The sequence below is a fragment of the Etheostoma spectabile genome, unplaced genomic scaffold (genome assembly GCF_008692095.1).
Source record: "Etheostoma spectabile isolate EspeVRDwgs_2016 unplaced genomic scaffold, UIUC_Espe_1.0 scaffold00569331, whole genome shotgun sequence".
Taxonomy (NCBI): Eukaryota; Metazoa; Chordata; class Actinopteri; order Perciformes; family Percidae; genus Etheostoma; species Etheostoma spectabile.
In genome coordinates, this window is record NW_022605066.1 from 745,946 (window position 1) to 769,935 (window position 23,990).

The 23,990-nt window shown below is 42.6% G+C and overlaps 2 protein-coding genes across 3 annotated transcripts in view; both read left to right on the top strand.

Annotated features, from left to right (window-relative positions):
• LOC116684812 (GTP-binding protein 8) overlaps window positions 1-11,461 on the top strand; it is a 15,844-nt gene extending 4,383 nt beyond the window's left edge. For both annotated transcript variants that reach the window (XM_032510244.1, XM_032510245.1), the window contains exons 3-8: window positions 916-1,069; window positions 2,953-3,051; window positions 4,996-5,126; window positions 5,776-5,875; window positions 8,905-9,023; window positions 11,274-11,461. In XM_032510244.1, the coding sequence (XP_032366135.1) occupies window positions 916-1,069; window positions 2,953-3,051; window positions 4,996-5,126; window positions 5,776-5,875; window positions 8,905-9,023; window positions 11,274-11,364 (694 nt within the window). In that variant the 3' untranslated portion in view covers window positions 11,365-11,461. The remainder of the gene's footprint in view (window positions 1-915; window positions 1,070-2,952; window positions 3,052-4,995; window positions 5,127-5,775; window positions 5,876-8,904; window positions 9,024-11,273) is intronic.
• On the top strand, window positions 11,379-23,624 carry LOC116684811 (ileal sodium/bile acid cotransporter). The gene is made up of 7 exons (XM_032510243.1): window positions 11,379-11,394; window positions 18,943-19,573; window positions 21,154-21,272; window positions 21,437-21,525; window positions 21,625-21,800; window positions 22,737-22,894; window positions 23,368-23,624. The coding sequence occupies exons 2-7, from the start codon at window positions 19,179-19,181 to the stop codon at window positions 23,556-23,558; spliced, it is 1,128 nt and encodes a 375-aa protein (XP_032366134.1). The 5' UTR covers window positions 11,379-11,394; window positions 18,943-19,178; the 3' UTR covers window positions 23,559-23,624.
• Window positions 23,625-23,990: the final 366 nt, after the last annotated feature.

The window sequence follows — 23,990 nt, forward strand, 5'->3', positions numbered from 1 at the left end:
CTCAGGGTTGGGTTTACATGTAGGGATTATGTAATCAGATTACAAAATACAAGGAACTATAATCAGACTGGATCACATTTTTGATTACGTCTTTCAAATATGGCAATTTTCAAATGATACTTTACAGTACGATTGTAGACATGTATGTCAGCAGTTTTTAATGCTGAATATGTTCTACTCTATATATCAAATGTAAACTACTGTGGGTGGCCAGTTTTGTTAAACCATGGTTAACGGTGATTTATATATTTGTTTTACCTCATGTTTTTTTTTTTTTTTTTTTGAAAATGGATGAACATTTTGAGGAAGGGTTTACCTTATGTTTTTTTTTTTTTTTTTAATGTGTTTATTGATCCCCAATGGGGAAATTACAATTCACACTCTGTGTCCACACTTTGTTAGTAATCACACACAGTCCTGAACTACACACACACACACACACGCTCAGGATCTGTACATGCACTAATGGAGAGATGTCAGAGTGGGGGGGGCTGCCAGTCGAACCAGCGCCCGGAGCGGTTGGAGGGGCACGGTGCCTTGCTCAACGGCACCTGGCAGTGCCCAGGAAGTGAAGTGGCATCTCTCCAGCCACCAATCCACACTCCGTACTTTTTGGTCCACACGGGGACTTGAACCAGTGACCACTTAAAGATACACGAGCAAAAGAAACGGCCTCCCACACCTGCAGTCTGGGCCAGGACTGGCTTTTGATTGGAGCAACTGTAAATGATTTAGCAGTTATCCAAAAGTATTACGAATATATTACTTTTTTTTTTTTACAATCTAATGGATTACGTTACAAATGACAAATTGGCCATGCCCTCTGTTTTCAGTGTCTAACTACATTTTAAATGAATCGGACCCTACCCTGTGTATTCTCGGGGAGCCTGAACTGTCGATTTGGATCCTTCTCAGGTCTGTGGACAGGACCCAGTTCCAGCTCTTTCATCCCAGTTTGGAGGACATGGTTAAGTCCGAAAAGCTCTTCTGCTCCTCCCCGTCTCATAAGATTGATTACTACGTCTCTGCAGAGAGGCTGGACCACGTACCTGCACTGAAACCGCCAGAGGTTAGTGGGCCGCCTCGGTCCCACCGTCAGCCACCTGGCTCCCATACAGCACTACCAACATGTCCTCTCCTCAAGTTACCTCATGTCATTGCTTTGTTTTTCTCTTAACCCTCATGTTGTCCCTGGGTCAAGTTGACCCGTTTTCAGTAAAAAAAAAAAAAAAAAGTTCTCACAAAAAATGGGCCGTCGAAATAAGCGCTGAAAATGTCAACATTAAAAATATCAGAAAACGTTGGAAAAAAACATAAAAAAAAGCTCCCACTACATTGAAAAAGTGACAAAAAAGCGGGAATAATGTTGGAAAAAAGTGACCAAAACTTTTTTTCTTTCATTCATGGTTGACGGGAAGACCACACAAGGGTTAAATATGTGAGCTTACAAAATTGGTATGGGAAAAAAGTATTGTTCAGGAACGGGTGTCAAAGTCTCGGTGTCACGATTGGTAGCGGTCCGATACCCAGCCCCACTCATCTTTGAAACCTCCGGCCCTCCCCCGGCCCAGAACGTGGACCCCCTGAAACACGTGGCGTCATGTCTCCTTACGCTCCTGCAGCCTCGTGCATTATTAAGCATGAGTCGACACTAGATGATAAACGAGCAGATCTGTAACCTTACACGCGGTAGTGTTCAGCGGCGAGTTCGGGACGGAACACTGCGTTGCCAGGGACGACGGAGCGTCTCTGGCGCGCCGCGGTGGCTCCCGCTCCGCCTCCCGCGCTCTGTCCGAGGATGATGTATTCATAGCCTGCTGGCAGCGTGAGCCTCCATCCATCTGTCTGGCGTCTGAGAGATGGATGAGCCAGAGCCGTGTCCTGTGGGACTCGGCGGTCGGTGGCACCGCAGTAGCAAAACGGGAGCAGCCAATCAGAGCGGCCTGCGAGTCAGAGTGCAGGTGGGCCTGCTAATCCGTTCACTGAATGAGGAAAACCTGAAAAGACCTTTTTAACCCTTGTGTCGTCCTCGGGTCAAACTGACCCGTTTCAAAGTGTTTCATATCAGAAATATGGATTTCTTTCAACCAAATTGCCCAAAAAATAACATGGATGATTCCTTATGTTCTTCAGGTAAAACTATTGATGACTTTTATTGAATTTTGTGGGTGTTTTATTTAATCTTATAGCATTTGTTTTATTTTTTTTGAATGGTTTCAGATAAGTATCCGGACTAAACTCTGACATCTACCCATCTGAGATCCCCTCAACATCCTCTGATCTTAACTATTAGTCAAAATAACTCATAACTTCTGCCTTTTCAACTAAAAACTGATGTATAATTTGATATAAATGATGTTTGTTGAACATGAATTCCAAGAATAAGTGTAAAACCTGTTGTTAAACCAGCTCAGGTTTTTTTAAAAAGCGCCAAAAACATCGGGAAAAGCACCAAAAAAATGTTAATTTTCATTTTTGACCTGGAAGGACAATTTCATGGATAACAGGAAGACAACACGAGGGTTAAGGAAAACATTCCAGCACAGACTCTCACAGATCCATTAATTACTATTAAAAGGTTTGATCGCTGACATGTAAGAGCTGGATATCACCAGTGGTTCCCAGAATGGATTCAAGTCCCAGACTCCATTGCATTTCCATTGGATATATAAGTCGGGTTAGGGGATACCAATACAGCTGGGATATAAAAGAGGTTTTCAGAGGACTTGTGCTGTAAATTGTACAAGCAAGAAGCAACCCTCAGCTATTTTTATAATCCACCAGGTTAGGGGTTATTTTAGATTTTAAAGCTTTTTTGAAAGCTCGATATAAATTGGAGACTCAGCCTCATAACTCAGTCACAAGAAATTGCCATTTCATCACAGTATTTGAGAAGAAAAAGACTTAGAGCAGTGTGTGTGTGTGTGTGCGTGTGCGTGTGTGTGTTCCCAGGTGTGTTTCATTGGCAGGAGCAACGTGGGCAAGTCCTCTCTCATCAAAGGGCTGTTCTCCCTGACTCCTGAGGTAGAAGTCCGAGTCTCCAAAACTCCAGTGAGTAGTCTCAGCCGACATCCTGTCCGTTGCAGTTTCATGGTCCAGCGGAGGTTGGTGTTTTTTTGCCCCCAACGTCTCCCAATGGTTATGTTTAGGGTTGAGGTTAGGTTTAGCTGTTTAGCTGGAAGGCAAGAAAACACCATCAAGCTGGTCCAGCGTGTATTGCTTATGTAAGATGACATTATTTAAAGTTACATAGATCTTTTTCTTTTGTTTTATTGGATTATTTTTAACACAAAAGTTCCAAAAAAGGAAGAAAAGTTCAATGCAGTCTTCTGGCAAACAGCTAAAAAAACCTTTTATTTAGATTTCATGTCAAAAGTACTGGTACATGTTAGTAGATACAAGATGACAGGAGCCAGGTAACACATGCAAAGTATGACCACTAGATGGCACTACAAAATAGATATTAAGATGAAAAGGATAATATGAAAAGATATGATGGAAAACACGGGTGTGCAAACCGATCAGTGACTACGTTCACATGCACATAATATTCCGGTTATTGCCCTTATTCTGAAAAAGAGGACATTTCAACTAAGCTGTTTCCATGGCTAATGAAAGAGTATTCCACTAATGTTCCTGTTTACATGTAGCTGTGGAAAACGTGATGTTTTCAACGTTTACCAGCGTAGGAGGACTTGTTGGAGCGTGTGAACACCGCGTCCCTCTTTCGTTCCTTCAAGCAGCTTCTAGAAACGTCGTGGTAGCGACGTGTGCACATATCCAAAAACCCGGTGATATCCAAATCTAGGATTTATTCATCATTCTCATTTTCTATTTTCAGAACTGTTCATACTGTTCATATTGTAATATAATAACATCATACTATCTATCCCAGTACCCTTGCACTATGCACATTTAAATAATTGTATTGATCTCTTCATTGCACTCATGCCTCTGTATCGTTTCTGTTTAGAGTACGTATATATTGGGTATATATTAGTGTGTATATTTTTTGTTTTGGTTGATATGTATGTGTAAGCACAGTGTGAGTAACGATGCTCCAAAGACAAATTCCTCGTATGTGTCCTCATACCTGGCGAATAAAGCTGATTCTGATTCTGATTCTGATAATGTTTAAAAGTAGCTCTGTTTCTCCTTCTTATCGGGTCTGCAGCCCTGCAAACTGTCGGCTGCTTGGTCAGTGTACAGAAACCATAGCAACACACCGGGCTGACCACGAGCCATAAACGGGTAAAAACCCTGACGGGACTCATATTCTGAACGTGCTGTATACATGTCCAAATAATGCCTCTAAAACCAGAATGATACCGGAATATTGCACATGTCTTAATCGGAAAATGCTACGTTCAGAGAAAAAGCCTTATTCGGAATATCAAACTGAAATATGCTGTTTACATGACCTGTATCACATTCGGAATATTGTCATGTTAGGAATAATGGTGGAATATACACTACCGGTCAAAAGTATGGGGCCACTTACAAATTTCCATTCCACTCGATGTTAGACAGAATACCAGCTGATCTGAGTGGGGGGGCTGATCTTTAATGCAATATCTACATTGCCCATTATCAGCAACCATTCATCCAGTGTTCCAAAGGCCCATTCTGTTCACTAATCTGATATCATTTAAAACAAACTAACTGAGAAAACATTGGAGAACCCTTTTTGCAATTATGTAAGCACATAATGTAATCTGAAAACTGCTGCGCTGGTTAAAAAAACAATGCAACTGATCTCAGCTGGTATTCTGTCTATAATGGAGTGTAATGGAAATTTCGAAGTGACCCCAAACTTTGGACCAGTAGTGTAGGTGTGCGTGTAAACGTACTCCGTGATCAGTTAATTGCTTTCTGTGTAAATAGAGAAAGATATCGACGTAGGATTTGCCTGGTTCATAGTAGCTCTGGTTTGCCTGGTTCATAGCTCATTGTTTTTTCCTTAAGTCTTCACTCCCTTGTGTTTTTCCTCGTCAGGGTCACACGAAGAAGATGAACTTCTTCCGAGTGGGCCGAGCTTTCACTGTGGTGGACATGCCAGGCTACGGTCACAGAGCTCCCAAAGACTTTGTGGACATGGTGGAGCCGTATCTCTACACGAGGAAAAAGTAAGGCATTTTTTTAGTTAGCTGCCTGAGGGAAGCAAGTGCTGTGGGCTTATTAAAGTCAAACAAACCGATATATGAACAGATATGGGGGTGGTAGTAGCTCAGTCCGTAGGGAGTTGGGCTGGGAACCGGAGGGTTGCTGGTTCAAGTCCCCGTACGGACCAAAGCATGGTGGTGGACTGGTAGCTGGAGACGTGCCAGTTCACCTCCTGGGCACCGCCATGGTGCTCTTGAGCAAGGCACTGAACCCCCAACTGCTCGGGCGCCTTTCCATGGCCAGGCCCCCCTCACTCTGACATGTCTCCATTAGTGCATGTGTAGGTCCTGAGCATGTGTGTGTAATTCAGGCCTGTGTGTAATAACAACAGAGTGAAAAGTGTAGTTTCCCCTTGTGGGATTAATAAAGTATAATATTTTATATTTAGATATGAATCAGACTATACTAGGTCGGGAGGGGATTTTTCTAAAAGACCATCACAGAACTCTCTTCAGTATTACCGGAGGTGACGCTCAACCAGATACAGTATAGGTACCGGTCTGGTTTGAAGTGTACTGACCCGGTCTTCTGCACCTGAGGAGCTGTGCCTGTGCTCTCTGATTGGTCCCGTCCATTAACCCGCTCTACGCTAACACCTTACTGTTCCCTCAGTCTGGTGAGGACGTTCCTGTTGGTCGACGGCAGCGTTGGTGTCCAGAAGGCTGACCTGATCGCCCTGGAGATGTGTGAGGAGATCAGACGTCCATATGTGGTAGAACACACACACACACACACAAACACAGTCACTCACACTGTCTCCATAAATAGTAACATCATGTCTACTTAGTTAGGAAATATTTCCAAATGAAGAATTCTATAAAATCTCAGCTTGAAAGCAGAATACATGGACAAATCTAAAGGTAACTATTACCCATATGCCAAACAGACATTATGTTCCTTCCATCCATGTAATTACAATCAGGAGTATTATGGAACTGGAAATTTCAGCCTCAATGTAATTTTGCCTTACATTAAAAATGAATGCAGTTAAAAAAAACATGCGTTAAAGAAAATATAAAGAGAGTTCCTTTACAATAATACAGGTATGAAATACAAAAAATAAAAGTTACATGGCAATATGAGAAATGGACAATTCCTTAAAAAAGGCAGCACCAGACAGAAAAGTCTTCAGCCTTGATGTAAGAAGTGAAAGTTGCAGCAGTTTTCTGGGAGTTTGGTCCAGATATGTGGAGCATTGAAACTGAACGCTGCCCCCCCCCCCCCCCGTTTAGTTCTGACTCTGGGGACAGAAAGCAGACCTGTCCCAGACCACCGGAGAGGTCTGGGGGGGGGGGGGGGGGGGTCACAATGTAGCAGCAGAACAGATAAAAAGCCAGTGCTTTACAAACCAACAGTAGGCTTTTGAAGCCAATTCTTTGAGAGGCAGGAAGCCAGTGTAAAGACCTGAGGACTGTAGTAGTAAAAGAGGGCTGCCTGATCTGAGGAACATAAGCGATGTGTGATAACAGTGTTGATTATGGTGATAACGATATCGCTTGCGATGAGTAAACTGATATCAGGGTTTTCCCCCCAGAAAAGTTGTTCAGCCCAGTGGGAAGAAACCGAACAGCAGAATCATGGACGGGATCGCGAATTTGAGAATTTACAAAGGCTACAACACAAATTCATAGGGCCCTACATTAGGTCAGAGCTAAAAGCTTACTGGAGATTTGAAAATATGATTAAATATATCTAACTTTCCAACCGAGCCGCCCCGCTGTAATTGTAGTTTAAAAATGTCTTAAAAATACATTCAAAAAATGCATTCCAGGGATTCAGGTCTGGTGGACACTGTGGGGAAATAGTGTGCTCCATTTGCTTCTTTTAGTATTCTGCTAAAATACAAAAAAAGTGTTTTTGGAATTGGCAGCTGATTGGACGAACGCATCACGTGAGTCTGGCTGCTTCCGAATTTCAAAGCCAGGCCGCCATGGCGGCTCTCCACCAATCAGATTGGTCATTGAGTCCTACTGCCGGGTTAGCACTCCACCAATCAGATCGGTCATTGAGTCCTACTTCCGGGTTAGCTCTTCACCAATCAGATTGGTCATTGAGTCCTACTGCCGGGTTAGCACTCCACCAATCAGATCGGTCATTGAGTCCTACTGCCGGGTTAGCACTCCACCAATCAGATCGGTCATTGAGTCCTACTTCCGGGTTAGCTCTCCACCAATCAGATTGGTCATTGAGTCCTACTGCCGGGTTAGCACTCCACCAATCAGATTGGTCATTGAGTCCTACTGCCGGGTTAGCACTCCACCAATCAGATTGGTCATTGAGTCCTACTGCCGGGTTAGCACTCCACCAATCAGATTGGTCATTGAGTCCTACTGCCGGGTTAGCTCTCCACCAATCAGATCGGTCATTGAGTCCTACTGCCGGGTTAGCTCTCCACCAATCAGATCGGTCATTGAGTCCTACTGCCGGGTTAGCTCTCCACCAATCAGATCGGTCATTGAGTCCTACTGCCGGGTCAGCTCTCCACCAATCAGATCGGTCATTGAGTCCTACTGCCCGCCGTCCTGTCCAACATGTCCAATCGGTCCAGATGAAGGCCTCTCCGACTGATGATGGCACAGAACACACCAAACAGACTCCAGTCACCAACCTCGGCGCATGGTGCATCAGAGCCGTAACATAAAAAAATCTGAGTGTCTTTCACTATATTTCGCAGCCTTTTGCGATGTGTTAATTATGCCAGTTGATATTGCGATGATGATGGAAAAAAAAAAAAACTTCATATTGTGTCCTACTAGAAAGGCAGGGTGTCTGAGACTTGGTGGAGCTACAGGAAGCCTTCTCTCCTTTTCCCAATTTACCCGTCCTTCTTTAAAGATCTTCATCATTATGTCCACAGTGAATTAATGCTGAACACTCTCACTCAGCTATTTAAAAACTGCTGTCCGCTCTGAAACGCCACCGCTGAGGCGTTATAATAAAGCACCCCCACTCTCTATGCAGTCAATTATTCATGCTCCCAGGATATTAAACACTCTGACCATTATTAAGGCTGTGACAGGACAGCTTATAACGAAGATCAAGTCTGCTCGAAGGCAACAGAGGCATGAAGACAGGAACTGGAAGGGCCACTTCAAACTAAAACTTAAAAAAATATGATAACGGGATAAGATACAGTGCTTTGTACCAGAGTAACAGCACATCAGGAAGTTGTAATGTAGGGGCTGTTTAATTTAGGGAACTGTTAAGTTCTATTCATTGATTTCCTACACTGCAACTTAAATGATGTTGGAATAGAAATAAAATGGGGAATGTGCAGCCCTGGAAACAGAGACTGCATAGTGCAGCGTTCTTAGCTGTAGATGCACTGATAACAAATGAGAGAAAAACGAGGATCACAATGCTGTCTGTTGGAATTTTGTAGAGCAACTGTTATGATTATCGGTTTGAGACATTTTTTCTCTGATGTCAGCTCGTTAAATTTTGAATACGTTCTAGTTTCTTCTCTCCTCTGTGACAGTAAACTTAATATCTTTGAGTTGGGGACAAAACAACACATTTGAGGACACCGTCTTGGGCTTTGGGGAACACTGAGCCACATTTTTCACCATTTTCTGAAAATTTTGAGACTGAAAAACTAACCCATCCATCAGTAAAATAATCCACAACGAAAAGAATTTTTTGTTGCAGCCCTATCATTTTTGAATGAGCTGCTGTCCACTCCGTTTACCTTTAGTTTGCTGACAATGTTCTTTAACTGTATGAAAACGTTTTGTTGTGCAGATGGTGGTGACGAAGATTGACAAATGTGGCTCGGGAACACTGCTGACCAATTTACTGGATCTTCAGGATGTGGTGAAAACACACACCACGAGCTGCTTCCCCCAGCCGTTCCTGGTCAGGTAAGAGTCCCACGTTGTAACCGGCTGCTTAAAGAATAAGGCTGGTGTAGGGCTGCTCCATGTGTCCTTTTCTATCGTCCTCCTGGTATCCACTGGCGCAATAAAACGACGACGAGTGGTCTTCTTTGGGAGTGGCAGCGGCAGACAGCGCGCTGCCGTTTCCGTCCTTTGGGCTGCCTTGTTGAGTGCCGCGGCACTGAGAACACTATATTTCACACAGTTTAAGCTCTTTCTTTTCTAAATGAAATGGGATTAGTCCAACGAATCGTTGGCTTTGCATTGCGTACTGTTAGAATTTATAATTGCTTTGCTTAACCCTTGTGTTGTCTTCACTTTCGGGACCCTCTCATATCCCTTGAGTCAAATTGACCCGGGACTTAAATGGTTTTTTTAACACAATTCTGATCTCTAACAATTGAGATGACATACTGTATATGTTTAGGGAATGCAATTATTCTCCACTAGAACACAATTAAAAATGGAAGTGTGATGTGTTTTTTGTCGTTTCCTCTCATGTTAAAAATCCACTATGGAAAAAACATAAGTGGTTATATCCACAATAGTTTTCTGAATTAGGTATACATGTTTATCACAGAAAATAAAGTAAGACCATTGATTTTCAGGTATAAAATTTCTTGTAAAAATTTGAAATGGGTCAATTTGATCCAAATACCATACAAGGGTTAATATTGTGTGAATTATAATCATCATGTGAGTGTGTTGTGTTCAGTTAGGGTGAGGAAATGTTGCAGTGGAAAAGAACACCAAACAAAGGAGAAGCCTATAACCTAAATGATGTCCTCGCGTGACCTTGTGATGTATCTGCCGAAACCAGATGTCTCCCTCTGTACCCGAGACACTCGCCCACGAGTAAAAACAGCACCTCTGATTCATAGTTTAATCATTTATAAACCATACAAGCTATCGACTTACCAATGGTTGCGTCTGAAAGGTAACGAGTTAGCGGTTACAGAGGTCTTTTCCCGGTCTTTCTAGCCTCTACAGGTGATTTTCTATCCAGCCTGGAACTTCCAGCCTCTTTCGGGGTCGTTGGGCTTTAAATCCACACTGTTACATCCAAGATTGATCCACTTTATGTCCATAATTCATCGCGTTTTGGCTCATTTCTGCCGCTAGCTCGCGGCTCCGTCTCTCCTCTCTGTTGTTTCCGGAAATACAGGCACCAGCATGCCCATATATGGGAGTCAATGTCACCCTATTATATGGAAGGCCAGAGGGGACAAAAAGGCCAATAGGCTGTATGGCAGGCCAAGAGGCGCACATTTTTAGACACGCAATTGCTTGTGTAGTATTGGTGTGGGTGTAATATCAATAAATATGACATTATTATGTTATTATTGGCATAAGTAAATGTCATGAGAGCAAAAGCGTCTTGACTTTCTTTGAAAAAATATATGTAATTTGTCAACTGTATAAGTTATAATGATTATTTCTTCACAGCGTGACTCCCAAGACATATGAGAAGTGTTTTAGAAAGGAAAATGGCTTAGGTATTACTTATCTGTCTGTGATATCACTACATATCTGGAAGATTCATGTTTCGTTTTATTTATTTATTTGTCTTTAACAACCATTCTACAACCATTTTTAACATTCAAGTGACCTCATTTCAACCCAAATATATATACTAATAACCCAGTTTGTCCTGAAAAACATGATGTTCATATCTTGACTGTAGACAACAGGGTGGATGTTTTACAAGCTTTTTCATAAAATAAATCCAGACGGACAATAAACTGTCAAAATGGCCTCAGGGCCCAGAGGGTTAAAGTTGCTGAGCTTTCTGATTATGAACGTCTGAAAGGTGTGTATAAGGGGGCAGCCAAAAAGAGAGGAAGACAGACAATTTGGTAATCTACTGCAAGGGACTTGTCCCTCTGTACTTTGCCTGCATCTTGTCTCCAGAACGTTGTGTAATAAAGCACACTCTATGCTCCAACTGCAACTGAGAATCTCTTCCTAAAAAAGAACCCTGGGGCAGAGTTGAGCAGCCCAACGGTACCTAACTGAAAGCCTCTTACCGATCGGTTCAATACGAATGTATCGTTACACCCCAAATGCATCCATACATTTTTGTTTTCCCAGCTAACCAAAATCTTGAATTACAGCTTCAGATTTCTGTTCAAAATATTTATTGCTGTAACAGGACAAGAACTTGAAGAGGTGGATGGATGCATTTAGCAGTTTGGTAGCCTCCGTTCTCTCTGTCTGTCTCTCTCTCTGTAACAGCTCCCTCCACTTCTGGGGGATCTACCTGCTGAGATGCTTCATTACCCACGTAACAGGGAGCCTCAGGTTAACGGACACTGCTCCCAGCTGACCAGAGCTCCACGTACATCCACAATGCTTGGTTCACATGCATCGAAACAACTTCTTCAGAGGCTTTTATTTTCTAATAAAACATAAAATACTCCTTTTGTTGGTTTGGCTGGTTGTCCTTTTACTTTATAGTTACACATTACATAAACTATGTCAACAATGTTTCATTTCTGGGAAAACTGTAAATCACGGAGTCGAGACAGAGCAGCTGGAGGACATAAAATCTCCATAAAATATCACCAAACTTCACCAAAATCACTGAAAATGTTTAATGCACTCTAATATCCTGAATGTGACATAATTCTGAATCCTGTAAATGAGTTTCTGAATGCATACTGAGATTTGGGAATGTGTACAGGAAGCTGTTAAAGGACAATTCCGGCACCAAATGAACCTAGGGGTTACCACATGAGTACAGAGTCGAGACTTCTCTGGGATGTGTTTTCATGCTAATCGAATGTGACCAATTTTAGCGCAAACTGCTAATTAGCTCATAAAGCTAGTCGGGGCACGCTAAAGTAAAAAGAAATCGCTATTTCTTAACCACTAATGAGGCTCAAAATAACACCACACATCCATGATGGCATAACCAGGGGCCCTACGTGTTAAACCAAAGCATTGAGAACTTTGGAAGTGCACAGACAGTTTATTAAAAAGATAGTTTATGAAAACTACCACTGCCAGTATACAGGCAGGCGCCATCTTGGGAAAACAGTCGTACCGGTCGAAGGACACAGCACACGCACGGCGTTTGTCTATCCCTAACCCTTTGAACCTTGTTAGTGGTGTAAATATAGCGATTTCTTTTTACTTTAACGCCCCCCCCAAAGACTAGCGTTACAAGCTAATTAGCGGTTTGCCTTAAAACTGGTCACATTCAATTAGCATGAAAAAAACATATCCCAGGGATAACCCATGTGTTATTAACCCTTGTGTTGTCCTCGGGTCGAATTTGAGCCATTTTCAAAAAAACTTTCCAAAATGAACATTTTGAACAAGATTTCTATGAGGTAACCACCCACCCACACACACACACACACACACACACACACACTGCTGATGCCTGGAGAGCATGTGAAATACATGATTACTTTAATTGAATTTAGGGCTTTTTATTCTATTTTAAAGCATTTGAAAAACATTTTTCTAAATGTTTTTCGGAACAGTATATCCCGACGTAACTTTGACATGAAGTGGTCCTCTTAACTGCTATTTTATTAACTAAAAAATAGGTTTAATGTTATAAAAATTAGGTTTATTGACATGAATCAAAAACATTGGAGGAAACGTTTGAAGTTAATGGTCGACAGGAAGACACAAGGGTTAACCCCTTGGTACATTTTGAGCCGCATTTGTCCTTTAATGCGTATTCAGTATCTGTGTGTGTGTTAATGTGTAAAAAAAAACAACTTTGCTGGCAAATAAGAAGTCTTATGGTTCATGTTGGGCAGATGGAGAGAGAAAGGCCCTGAGCACTGTTGGAGCTCAAATCCTGCTCCGGTCTCAGGGTCCAGATAAATCCACTCAGAAACTAAGATGTTGATGAGTGATCATTTATTCAATAGAATATTCCAGAGACAAGTCATGAAACTCAGCATGCAACAGCCACAGAGTTGTCTGACCCTCCTCACTAAGTCTTACCCTCTTTATTTACATCAGGGCAAAAGCTCATTAAACCTTGTGCCTGTTCTCCATGTCTCCAAAGATAAGGTGTGGCCTTCACTCCCATCCTGCAACTGTCTCTCCCTAGGACATCCTGACCTGCTTTAGAAACAATAGTTACACTAAGAATTCAGTTAGTTGCACAAGCAGTGTCCACTTCTTATATGTCAATAATAAAGCATTGGAGCACTATAAGCATACATAATTATTCACGGTAAATATGTGGTTAATCATACTTCAATATATGGTTTAACCCTTGTGTCGTCCTCGGGTCAAACTGACCCGTTTCGGAGTGTTTAATATCAGAAATATGGATTTCTGTCACCCAAATTGCCCAAAAATAACATGGATGATTCCATACAACATTACTTTCATTGAATTTTGTGGGTGTTTCATTTAATCTTATAGCATTTGAGTTCTTTTTTTAATGGTTTTCAAACAGTATCCGGACTAAACTTTGACTTCTACCCATCTGAGATCACCTAAACGTCCTCAGATCTTAACTATAAGTCAAAGTAATTCATAATTTCTGCCTTAGTAACTAAAAACCTATGTATAATTTGATATAAAAGAGGTTTGTTGACCATGAATTCCAAGAATAAGTGTAAAACCTGTTGTTAAACCCGCTCAGGTTAAAAAAAAAAAGGAAAAAGCGACAAAAAACCTCGGAAAAGCACAAAATAAATTCTATTTTGACCTGGAAGGACAAGTTCATGTTTAACGGAAAGACAACACGAGGGTTAAACAGATATATTTCCAACAGCACGCTCAGGAGAAGCTGTGTGTTTGAGTGTGATGACCCTGGACCCAGATGAAGGGCCAGAGCATGGACAAGACACTCAGCTGGGAGACTATTATCTTCAATTCTGTTAATAAAAAGTGCAACTTTTACAATACCTTTTAAACTCAAAATGGCCGACTTCATCAGACTCTAGGTTATAGGTGCTAAAGTTCATGTAGCCAAGTGGTAATACACTTGGTAATGCATGATGGGAAACATCTAGTCTGCGAAGACGGATGGAAGTGCAAAGAATACGTAGCAGATCAGCAGATGCGGCCATAAAGTTTTTATAGAAGCTAGTAGATAAGGTGTCAAGGTTACATACTTAAAATCTCCTCTTTCTTTTTTTTTTTTTTTAGCCAGTGGGACAGTTTCCCAAAGGTGTCTTCATTTCCTCAAGTCCCAGTGAAGCAGCTTTGTTCAGATTGAAGTATGGACTTATCGGATCAGATAATCTGCGATCAGATCACCTTAGATCACGGCCTTTGCGTGACACAGACCTCCACTCGTTCACACAGCAGGAGCAGAAAGATACTTAAAATTTAATGTGTTTAACCCTCAACCAAGGACATGTCAGATGGAGAGACAGAGATAAAAGCTGATGGGACAGATAACGACTGATAAGAGTGCCTCTGAAGGGCTACAATAAGTATGGAACTGATCCTTCCTCATAGCCCAGAGCTGAGGTAGACATACACACTCATTGTCTGTTTATGAGAAATGAACACGAATGTCCATCGCTGCACGCTTTTAAAGGTCTAGCTTTTATATATCACTTTAAAATCCCAATTTCTTTTGGCGGTATCACTGTAGTACTATAAGTAAATAAGCAGAGCGCGAGCTATAATTTTGTCATGACAACCCTTCAGTATGTTCAGCAAAAAACAAATATACATATCAGGCCTGAAACATTATTATCAATATTTTTAAGCTTAAATGATGCTAAAGTTGTGTTGTAAAAAGTGAATAATGCTCAAAATCCTTAGAATCCTTTTAATTCCATAATACCAGTGCAGTGGGAACACTGCACGTTCGATTCCAAATCAAAATGCCCAAAACTGATCAGGTTTGTGTTCTACCTTTACAGAAAGTGAAGAAAAAGGAATGTTAGGCTGTTTGAAAAAATAGTTTTTGCAAATTCAAACATTTACTGCAGTCTCTAGGGTTTGCCTTCCTTTGAATCCATCTCCAGTCTCCATCTTCATCCGTTTATCCGGTATCGGGCTGCGGGGGCAGCAGCTCCAGCAGGGGACCCCAAACTTCCCTTTCCCAAGCCACATCAACCAGCTGTGGGATCCCGAGGCGTTCCCAGACCAGGAAATATAATCCCTCCACCTAGTCCTGGGTCTTCCCCAAGGCCTCCTCCCAGCTGGACGTGCCTGGAACACCTCCCTAGGGAGGCCCCCGGGAGGCATCCTTACCAGATACCTGAACCACCTCAACTGGCTCCTTTCGACGTGAAGGAGCAGCGGCTCTACTCCGAGCTCCTCTCGGATGATTGACCTTCTCACCCTATCTCTAAGGGAGACGCCAGCCCCCCCCTCCTGAGGAAACCCATTTTGGCATCTTGTACCCTGGATCTCGTTCTTTCTGGCATGACCCAGCCTTCTTGACCATAGGTGAAGGTAGGAACGAAAATTGCCCGGTAGATCGAGAGATTTTCCTTCTGGCTTAGCTCCAACAAGACCCCAAGGTCTTTAAACTCCTTCACTTGGGGTAAGGACTCACTCCCTACCTGAAGAAAGCACTCCATCGGTTTGAATCCTTGCAGTAAAATTTAGTTTCTGAGAACTGCTTCCCATCTGTGTTGCATGGAGTCACCTGTGAACAGGTATTCAGCCCAGGACCATTCAACTACATCCCATAATTCCTCTGCATTACTGGCTTTGGCCTCAGAAACAGCATTAATGATGTCACTCCACATGTTTTCACAAGGTCCATGATCCCCCCCCCCCCCCCCCCCCCCCCCCCCGGTGTAACAGCAGTTTGTGCAATGGTCACGTTATTTCGATCTATTGATGGTTTATTTCATGGTGGTCGCCATGGAATGGGAACGTGACCATTTCACATTTGCTCTGGTGGACACCAACGGGACACGATCCATGTCATCTGGGGGACGCAACAAGGGACCGCCACATGTTTTTATGTTTTATCAGCTGTACACTACTATCTCTGTATGGATGGGATATGATGGGATTGGTTGTTGGTCAAAACGTTCAAAACAGTCAGTCAGAACAGAAAAACAACATTAATAAACTACTTCAACATAGAATTTTTTTTTTTTTACGTGGTATCGGATGGTGCATAAACTCCCGTACTTCCCCGTACCGATGCCAGCGTTTTAGGCAGCATCGGACAGTTGTGGATAGGAAAATAACAACGGGGTAAAGGAACCGTCACTCGCTGACTTTCGGCTTTTTAATACAACTCACCACCTTAATCGTGCTGCTATCATGAAAGATGCTTCCCATTGAAACACATTAGTATAAAATTTGTGCTCACCACTGCAAGAAAAACAAGAAAATGGTGTCCCTGTAAACTAATTAATAGATTAAATAAGGTCACCATTTCACAACCTGCTGGATTCTCCCTGTTCTTGACACATAATGGCACTTTCTCCATGTCACATTAAACAGAATAATGATCTAGTTTACTTGTTTACATTTGATATAAAAACCGATAGCCCTCTAAGATTGAAAGACATTTGAAGTGATTGGCTATCAGTTATTATGTCAGTCTAATGAAAAAAAGAAATGCAGGTACGGAGTCATATTAGTGTCTAAGTAGTGCCGGTTTACACGACTCTAACAGAACCATAAACTGCAGCATTCAGAATCCTCATCTTACCAAACCTTGTCTGGCACAGTCTCAAGACAAATGTATTTAAAGTGTCATAAAGGTTGTGTAAATGGCAGGGTCTAATGTTAGCGCTGCAGTTTATTTAACAGATTACATCATTGCTTTTATCATGTCCATTCCATTTTATGGCATTTACAGTTAAGTCTAAAAATGTATCCATAAAATGTGACGAACGAGTGGAGACGTACCCAATGCTCGTCCTTGTTTAATCTGCAGACGCACCATTGTTGTATTGTGCAGCTACATCGAAACAAACACTACATTAACACAAGTTAGCAAGTAACTGCTTTTCCTTGGTTGAGCTTTAACTTTACAGTTAAGCATTACCCATTCCTCCGGTGGCAGACACAAACTCTTCAACAGGACCCTGGGAAGGTAAGACCAACCCAAATGTTTCATTATTTTGTTGAACAATCCAGTTTGTTTTCCTGTTCTGCGGTATTTGTCGCTCTCATGCACCTGACTCAAGATGACTGTTTCCACTCTAAAGTGCCTCTGAAACGCATTCCCTCCCACTTCCCCATCCCGATTATTTAATGTTTTATAGCTTTACATTATTGAATCCGTGGTCATGGATATCAGATTTAGAGATAAGAATTTAACATGAAGTACAAAATATCTAACAGCTCCAAGTCAAAATTGGTCAGAAACCCTATCATGAGACATTCCTGTGAGGCTATGTGCTAGGCTTTGCATATTTAGACTGCAGATTTGATGTTCGTCTTCCCAAAACGGTCTAAATTGGCCCATCCCTGTTTTTCAGTAAGACTTGTGATTTCTTAGGTTGTGAATCACCTGGGCAACAGTTGCTTTGTATGGTTGTTTTTCTTTTCTTTTTTAATAGGCCTACATCTTTATTGTTTTGTGTTTTAGACATACAGTTATCTTCACATCCCAAGTAGCGTATGCATGCTCTGCGGTGTCTTCCATCTCAGCCATTGAACCTTGTGACTCAGTGTTTTACTTATTTACAGCTTAGCCCTGGTTGGCCTTTGTCTACGAGGGATATGTCCTGTAGGCTTCTCAGAACTTTTCTACAACGATGTTCCAAATGTAAGTAAGTAAATTTGATTTCTAGAGCCCATTGAAACACAGCTAAGCTGACCAAAGTGCTGTACAATAAAGCACCAAGTGGTCGGGGGGTGGGGGGGGGGGGGGGGAGTGTTGGTCTCTGTTACGATTTGATGCTATAAATAAAATTGAATTGCATTGATTGAAGGGGCCATGCACAAAGCAATGGAGTGGAACGCCCGCTGTGAGCCAGGCCTTACCACCCACTTTGTGTAGTCTCTCATTGCCAGACCTTCGTCCACAGTGCTGCAAAGGATGGTCTGGCTAGTCCAAACAGCAGTCCAGTATGGGAGAAAAACTCTAGTTTATTAGCATTTCTTTAAACCAATCACAATCGTCGTGGGCGGCACTAAGGACCGGACAGAGCCACGGTTGTTTTGGTGGAACATCTGTACGTTCGTAAGTAGTTTTAGTCGTCAAAAGAAAACTCCCATCGGACAGATGGTCTAGCTAGCTGTCTGGATTTACCCTACAGAGATCTGAGGACCAGGTAACCATAGTCCTCAGATTGGACAGATAGTCTAGCTAGCTGTCTGGATTTACCCTGCAGAGATCTGAGGACCAGGTAACCATAGTCCTCAGAAATCCACCAGAGGTTAGAACGCCAACACAGAGACAGAGGACGGGGACGGACATCCGGCCTAAAAGAGTGACATCAGACAGAATTTCCGGCGGCACAGGAGCAATACCAGAAATGAAACGCTGTTGATATAGACTATGTTCAAGTATACCTTAACAATCCTTTATATTGTGTCATATATATTGCGCGTATTAAACTGGATTTAAATACATTGTAGAGACTTGGATACACATTGAAATTTAAGACTTTCTTTTGTTGAACAGTGTCAGAAAATCTTTATTACATCACCTACATGATTTAATGGTTTAAAATAATGAATCAAAGAAAACACAAGGCCACGGAACTTTAATGGGACCTGTGGCATAAAAGACCTTATCCATAGGGTGTGTCCCCTAGCTGTCTGTGAGAACTCCAAGCATCTTCCCTCCTTACTGGCATTGCAGGATGATGATGCTGCAGAGCATAGTTGTCCAATAAAGTTTTAAGAGGCCAAAGGGCAGAAAATGTTTGAGATGTGGCGCAATCCCAATTAACATTTCAGAATGATTCTCTTTTTTATATGCATGTGCTTCTGAACACTGACCCCATAAAAAATGAAGTATTGGTTAAATTTTTTCTTTTCCCAGCTGATCTTCCCCTCCCAATTGTATCCGGCTGTAGCAGGGTGGGCATAAAGAGCACTGAGCTGGACAGTTCTTGCCATTATTGGCCATCTTCTTCTTGGATATCGGAGAAGGAGAAACTGGAGAAGTTTTGTGGATTCTTAAGAACTACCAAGCCCCGAGGGAAACATTTATCTAGTCTTCTCTTTTCTAATTGGCAGCCCCAGATTATCCTCTTCTTCTACTGAACATTGTCCAAAATGTCCATGTTAAATGCCACAACTGCGCCTGCTGCCTGCGCCCCTCTCTCCACAGTGTGCTCGGGCCCAGACTGCCTCGTTCCTCCCAGCAACTTCAACGAGACGCTGGGCCTGATCCTGAGCACCGTGCTCACTGTGATGCTCGCCATGGTCATGTTCTCCATGGGCTGCACCGTGGAGGTCAAAAAGCTGTGGAGCCACATCAAGAGGCCCTGGGGCATCCTCATTGGCTTCCTGTGCCAGTTTGGAATCATGCCTTTTACCGCCTTCGCCCTGTCGCTGGCCTTCAACGTGCTGCCAGTTCAGGCTGTTGTCATTATCATCATGGGCTGCTGTCCCGGAGGCACGGGCTCCAACATCATCTGCTACTGGCTGGATGGAGACATGGACCTAAGGTAAGAAACAGGCTGGGACAGACTGAGCTGCAACGAGGAATCAATCGGTTGTTAACTATTTAAGTAAACGTCAATTAGTCTGATAATCAAGTCATTTCTTATGAAAACCACGAGGGGATAAATCATCACAAAACACATGCGACCTCTCTTGATTATTCAATTCAAAGATAAATCAATGAATTTATTAGTTGTCAACTATTAAATTAATCACCAACTGTTTTGACAATCAATTAATCAGTTTGAGTCATTACGTCTGCTTCCAGCGTGTTAAATGGGAACACGTTCTAGTTTCTTCTCTAAATTGAATATCTTTGAGTTGTGGACAGAATGAGACATTTGAGGACGTCGTCTTGGCCTTTGGGAAACCCTGATACACATTTTTCCCCATTTTCTGACATTTTAGAGACAAAACAGCTAATCGAATTATTGAGAAACAATCAAAAGAAGAATCGACTATAAATCAACATTATATGAAAATAATGGTTAGTTGCAGCCCCAACCAGCTGGCTGGTTTGGCAAGCTCATTGGTTTATCTCATGTGATAATGTTTGGATGACTGAACACCTTCAAAATATTTGAAAAACCTGCCAACCTGACCACACCGGATGGTTGAATGGTTAATAACACGCAAGTTGTGCAATCTGTGTGTGAGAAGCGAGATCTGTAAACATGTAAAATAATCCCTGAATGCGTACTTAGATGTGTGAATGTGTCCACTAATCAGCAAATGTGTATTAAGAATCAGTGAATGCATAATTATATTTATATGCTATAGGTGTAAAAACAAACCGTCAATAACTGCAAATTCATAGACAAATCTGTAAATGCGTACATAGATATTAAAAGTCAAAGTATTTTGCTCCAACGGGTGGAAATACAGACAGGTCGTCAGTTACAACTCAGTCTTTGTACACGTGACTTTTGCTACACTTCTGCTACGACAGACATCTGCAAATGTGTGCCGAGATTTGTCTGTTCTGCTCAGCTCGTTTTTAGGGTTTATGATGTACGTGGAGTAGAAACAAAGCGTTGTCTCTAATTAGAATCTCGATAGTCAGGCTATAACCGCTGCTAGGCCCAACACTACTCCTCCCAGAAGTGTCAGCAGTGGCCATAGACCCAATACGACTTGGTGTAGTGTGTCTACGCAGCCCAGCAAAGTCACATGTAACGTGTCTGGGCACCGAGATCCAAAATGGCCGACAGGCAATAGACATAGTGGCACTGTTACACCCAACTCTTGGGAACACCCAGTCAAGGTGTCCTTCTACACCCAACATGGGTTAGTAATAGGATAAAATGTAGGTTCCATTTAGGCTGATATTCATAAAGGGTTGTGTAGACCCAATGTAGGTTGATCAAATTTTCCAAATTGGGCCCTTCACCTGTACCCCATGACTCCCCCCCCCCCTTTTGTCTTATAAGGTAGTGTACTGTGTACAGTATGATCGGGCCAGTGAGGGCACCAGTTGTTACTTACTTTTAGTAAAATATCATGTTGAATCCCATTGAAAAACTACAATGCATGAAAGAAATATGTTATTAAAAGAAGCTTGCTTGACATGATCTCCCCTCCCCAGTATCAGTATGACAGCCTGCTCCTCCATCCTGGCCTTGGGGATGATGCCTCTCTGCCTGCTCATTTACACCGCCACCTGGACTTCCTCCGACACCATCGAGATCCCGTTTGACAGCATCGGTAAGTAAGAAGAAGAATTCCACAAAGACTTTATACTTTAAGGGCTTCCATGCCTATTGTTTTATCGGGTTAATCAATCACTTTGTAGTTTTCTACCAAGAGCACTGTACAGGGTTATTATCATCTTATAAACCTGTGCTAAACTGAAGTGTGTTTATCCTCAGGTATCACTCTGGTGGCCCTTCTTATCCCAATTGGTGCTGGGATTTTTGTTAAACGCAGGTGGCCCCACCTAGCAAAAAAGATCCTCAAGGTAGGAATCTAAATATGATTCTACTTAATTTTTGATTATGATGTTTGATCAAGTTTTTTTTTTTTAAATGTACACATGTGGCTTTATCCAATGAAACAGGTAGGGTCCATCGCAGGCTTCGCCCTCATTGTCATCATAGCTGTGGTTGGAGGAATTCTCTACCAGTCCTCCTGGGACATCGCTCCCTCCCTGTGGATTATTGGAACTATCTTCCCCTTCATTGGTTTTGGCCTGGGGTTCTTCTCTGCCCGTTTTGCAGGTCAACCCTGGCACAGGTAGGGTGACAGCATATACCAGTTTTGTCAAATAAATCTTGAACCTGCTTGATTTACATTAATATTTGCTTCATAACTTGTTTTTAACCCTAACCCTGTAAAAAAAAATCTCCTCACTATCTGCGAGCTGCCTGTCCCCTTAACACACTGTAAAAAAAAATCTCCTCACTATCTGCTAGCTGCCTGTCCCCTTAACACACTGTAAAAAACCTCTCCTCACTATCTGCTAGCTGCCTGTCCCCAGAACACACTGTAAAAACATCTCCTCACTATCTGCTAGCTGCCTGTCCCCAGAACACACTGTAAAAACATCTCCTCACTATCTGCTAGCTGCCTGTCCCCAGAACACACTGTAAAAAACCTCTCCTCACTATCTGCTAGCTGCCTTTCCCCAGAACACACTGTAAAAAACATCTCCTCACTATCTGCTAGCTGCCTGTCCCCAGAACACACTGTAAAAAACATCTCCTCACTATCTGCTAGCTGCCTGTCCCCAGAACACACTGTAAAAAACATCTCCTCACTATCTGCTAGCTGCCTGTCCCCAGAACACACTGTAAAAAACCTCTCCTCACTATCTGCTAGCTGCCTGTCCCCAGACACACTGTAAAAAACATCTCCTCACTATCTGCTAGCTGCCTGTCCCCAGAACACACTGTAAAAAGAAAAGCGGTCTCTGTAGACAGCCCAGGCTCCACAAATGGCACCAAAAACATACTGTGCCAACCAGACCCACATCTGGATGATGTGGGTCTGGTTTGTCAGGCTACAATACCAAACCATTTTCAAAGATTGTTGTCCCCATGATTCACTTAGACACAAAAACATGGGAAAATAGGGTTCAGGTCAAAAAAAAAAAGTTTCCCTTTATATTAAATTCTATACATCTTGAAATCACTTCTGCATCAACAAACCCCAAATCCCTGCTTTGTTCAGATGCCGAACCATCGCACTGGAGACGGGTTTCCAGAACTCGCAGCTGTGCAGCACCATTGTCCAGCTGTCCTTCAGCCCGGCTGAGTTGGAAGTCATGTTCGCATTCCCACTCATCTACAGCATCTTCCAGCTGGTGGTGGCAGTCTCGTGTGTGGGAGGTGAGAGTTTAGCAGGCAGATTCCCACTGCATGCCTTTACCAATGTGTCCCTGAGCAAGACACTTAGCATTTTCATCAAAACTGGATGTTGTCATCTACCACCAAAACAATATTTAGGTAGTTGGGCTGTCAACTAGTGTCAAATGTTAATCAGTTTCCATAGTTAACTGGTAATTTCTTTTTTATTTAACCTTTATTTATCCAGGTAAGTCTATTGAAAACAAATTCTCATTTGCAATGACGACCTGATCACATTCACACAGTTCCACTTACCTACCTGGAAGCTGCCCCCCCCTCAACCACAGTCTGATCTGATCACATTCATACCTGGAAGCTGCCCCCCCCCCACCACCACAGATCTGATCTGAGGATATTCTCAAGAGTAACCTCAAACGTAGGGTTTGCTCAAAAATATGATGAAAGCATAGTATTGCAAGAGCATGTTTCTAAATCCATATGTTTTTCCTCTGCAGCCTACCAGGTGTATAAAAAGCGCTGTGGCGGCGGTTCAGCGGATGCGGACAGGGAGGCTCCGCCCCTGGAAGCTGGCGACGGTGACTCGGCGAAAAAGAACGGCCACGCCGTGGACAACAGCGCCTTTGAGTTTGATCACGACGACGGCGGAGAGATGGAGAAGGACGTGAAAAAGATCACTCGGATGTGAGATCACAGACGCTGTACTGATCAGTGTGAACACCCAGGGCCTCAGCACTACTGCAGACAGCTGCCAACACACACACACACACACACACACACACACACACACACACACACACTGTGACGACACACTGCACTCTGCAGGCCGGAGCTGTACACCACAGCTCCTGTTCTGAAACATTTTGCCAGAACTGGGAAGCCCGGACGTCCTCCCCAGTGGGGCCCACGAGGAGCAGCGACTGACACACTGCTTTACATTGTGTTGAATTGCACCGTATGAATATACAAGAACCTCCTTTGACTTAATTTATTCATATATTTTATCCACATATTATCATTTCTGTCAGAAAGCCCGTTGTGTATTTTCTGTCTGATTCCAACTTGTGGCTGGGAATATTCCCATACTATCACTGTACTGTGACTTCAATATTGAACTTCA

Coding starts and splice junctions, on each gene's coding strand:
- LOC116684811 (XM_032510243.1), top strand. CDS start 19,179: ATGTCCATGTTAAATGCCACAACTGCGCCTGCTGCCTGCGCCCCTCTC. Junction 21,273..21,436: donor GATCCCGTTTGACAGCATCG/GTAAGTAAGAAG, acceptor GTTTATCCTCAG/GTATCACTCTGGTGGCCCTT. Junction 21,526..21,624: donor TAGCAAAAAAGATCCTCAAG/GTAGGAATCTAA, acceptor CCAATGAAACAG/GTAGGGTCCATCGCAGGCTT.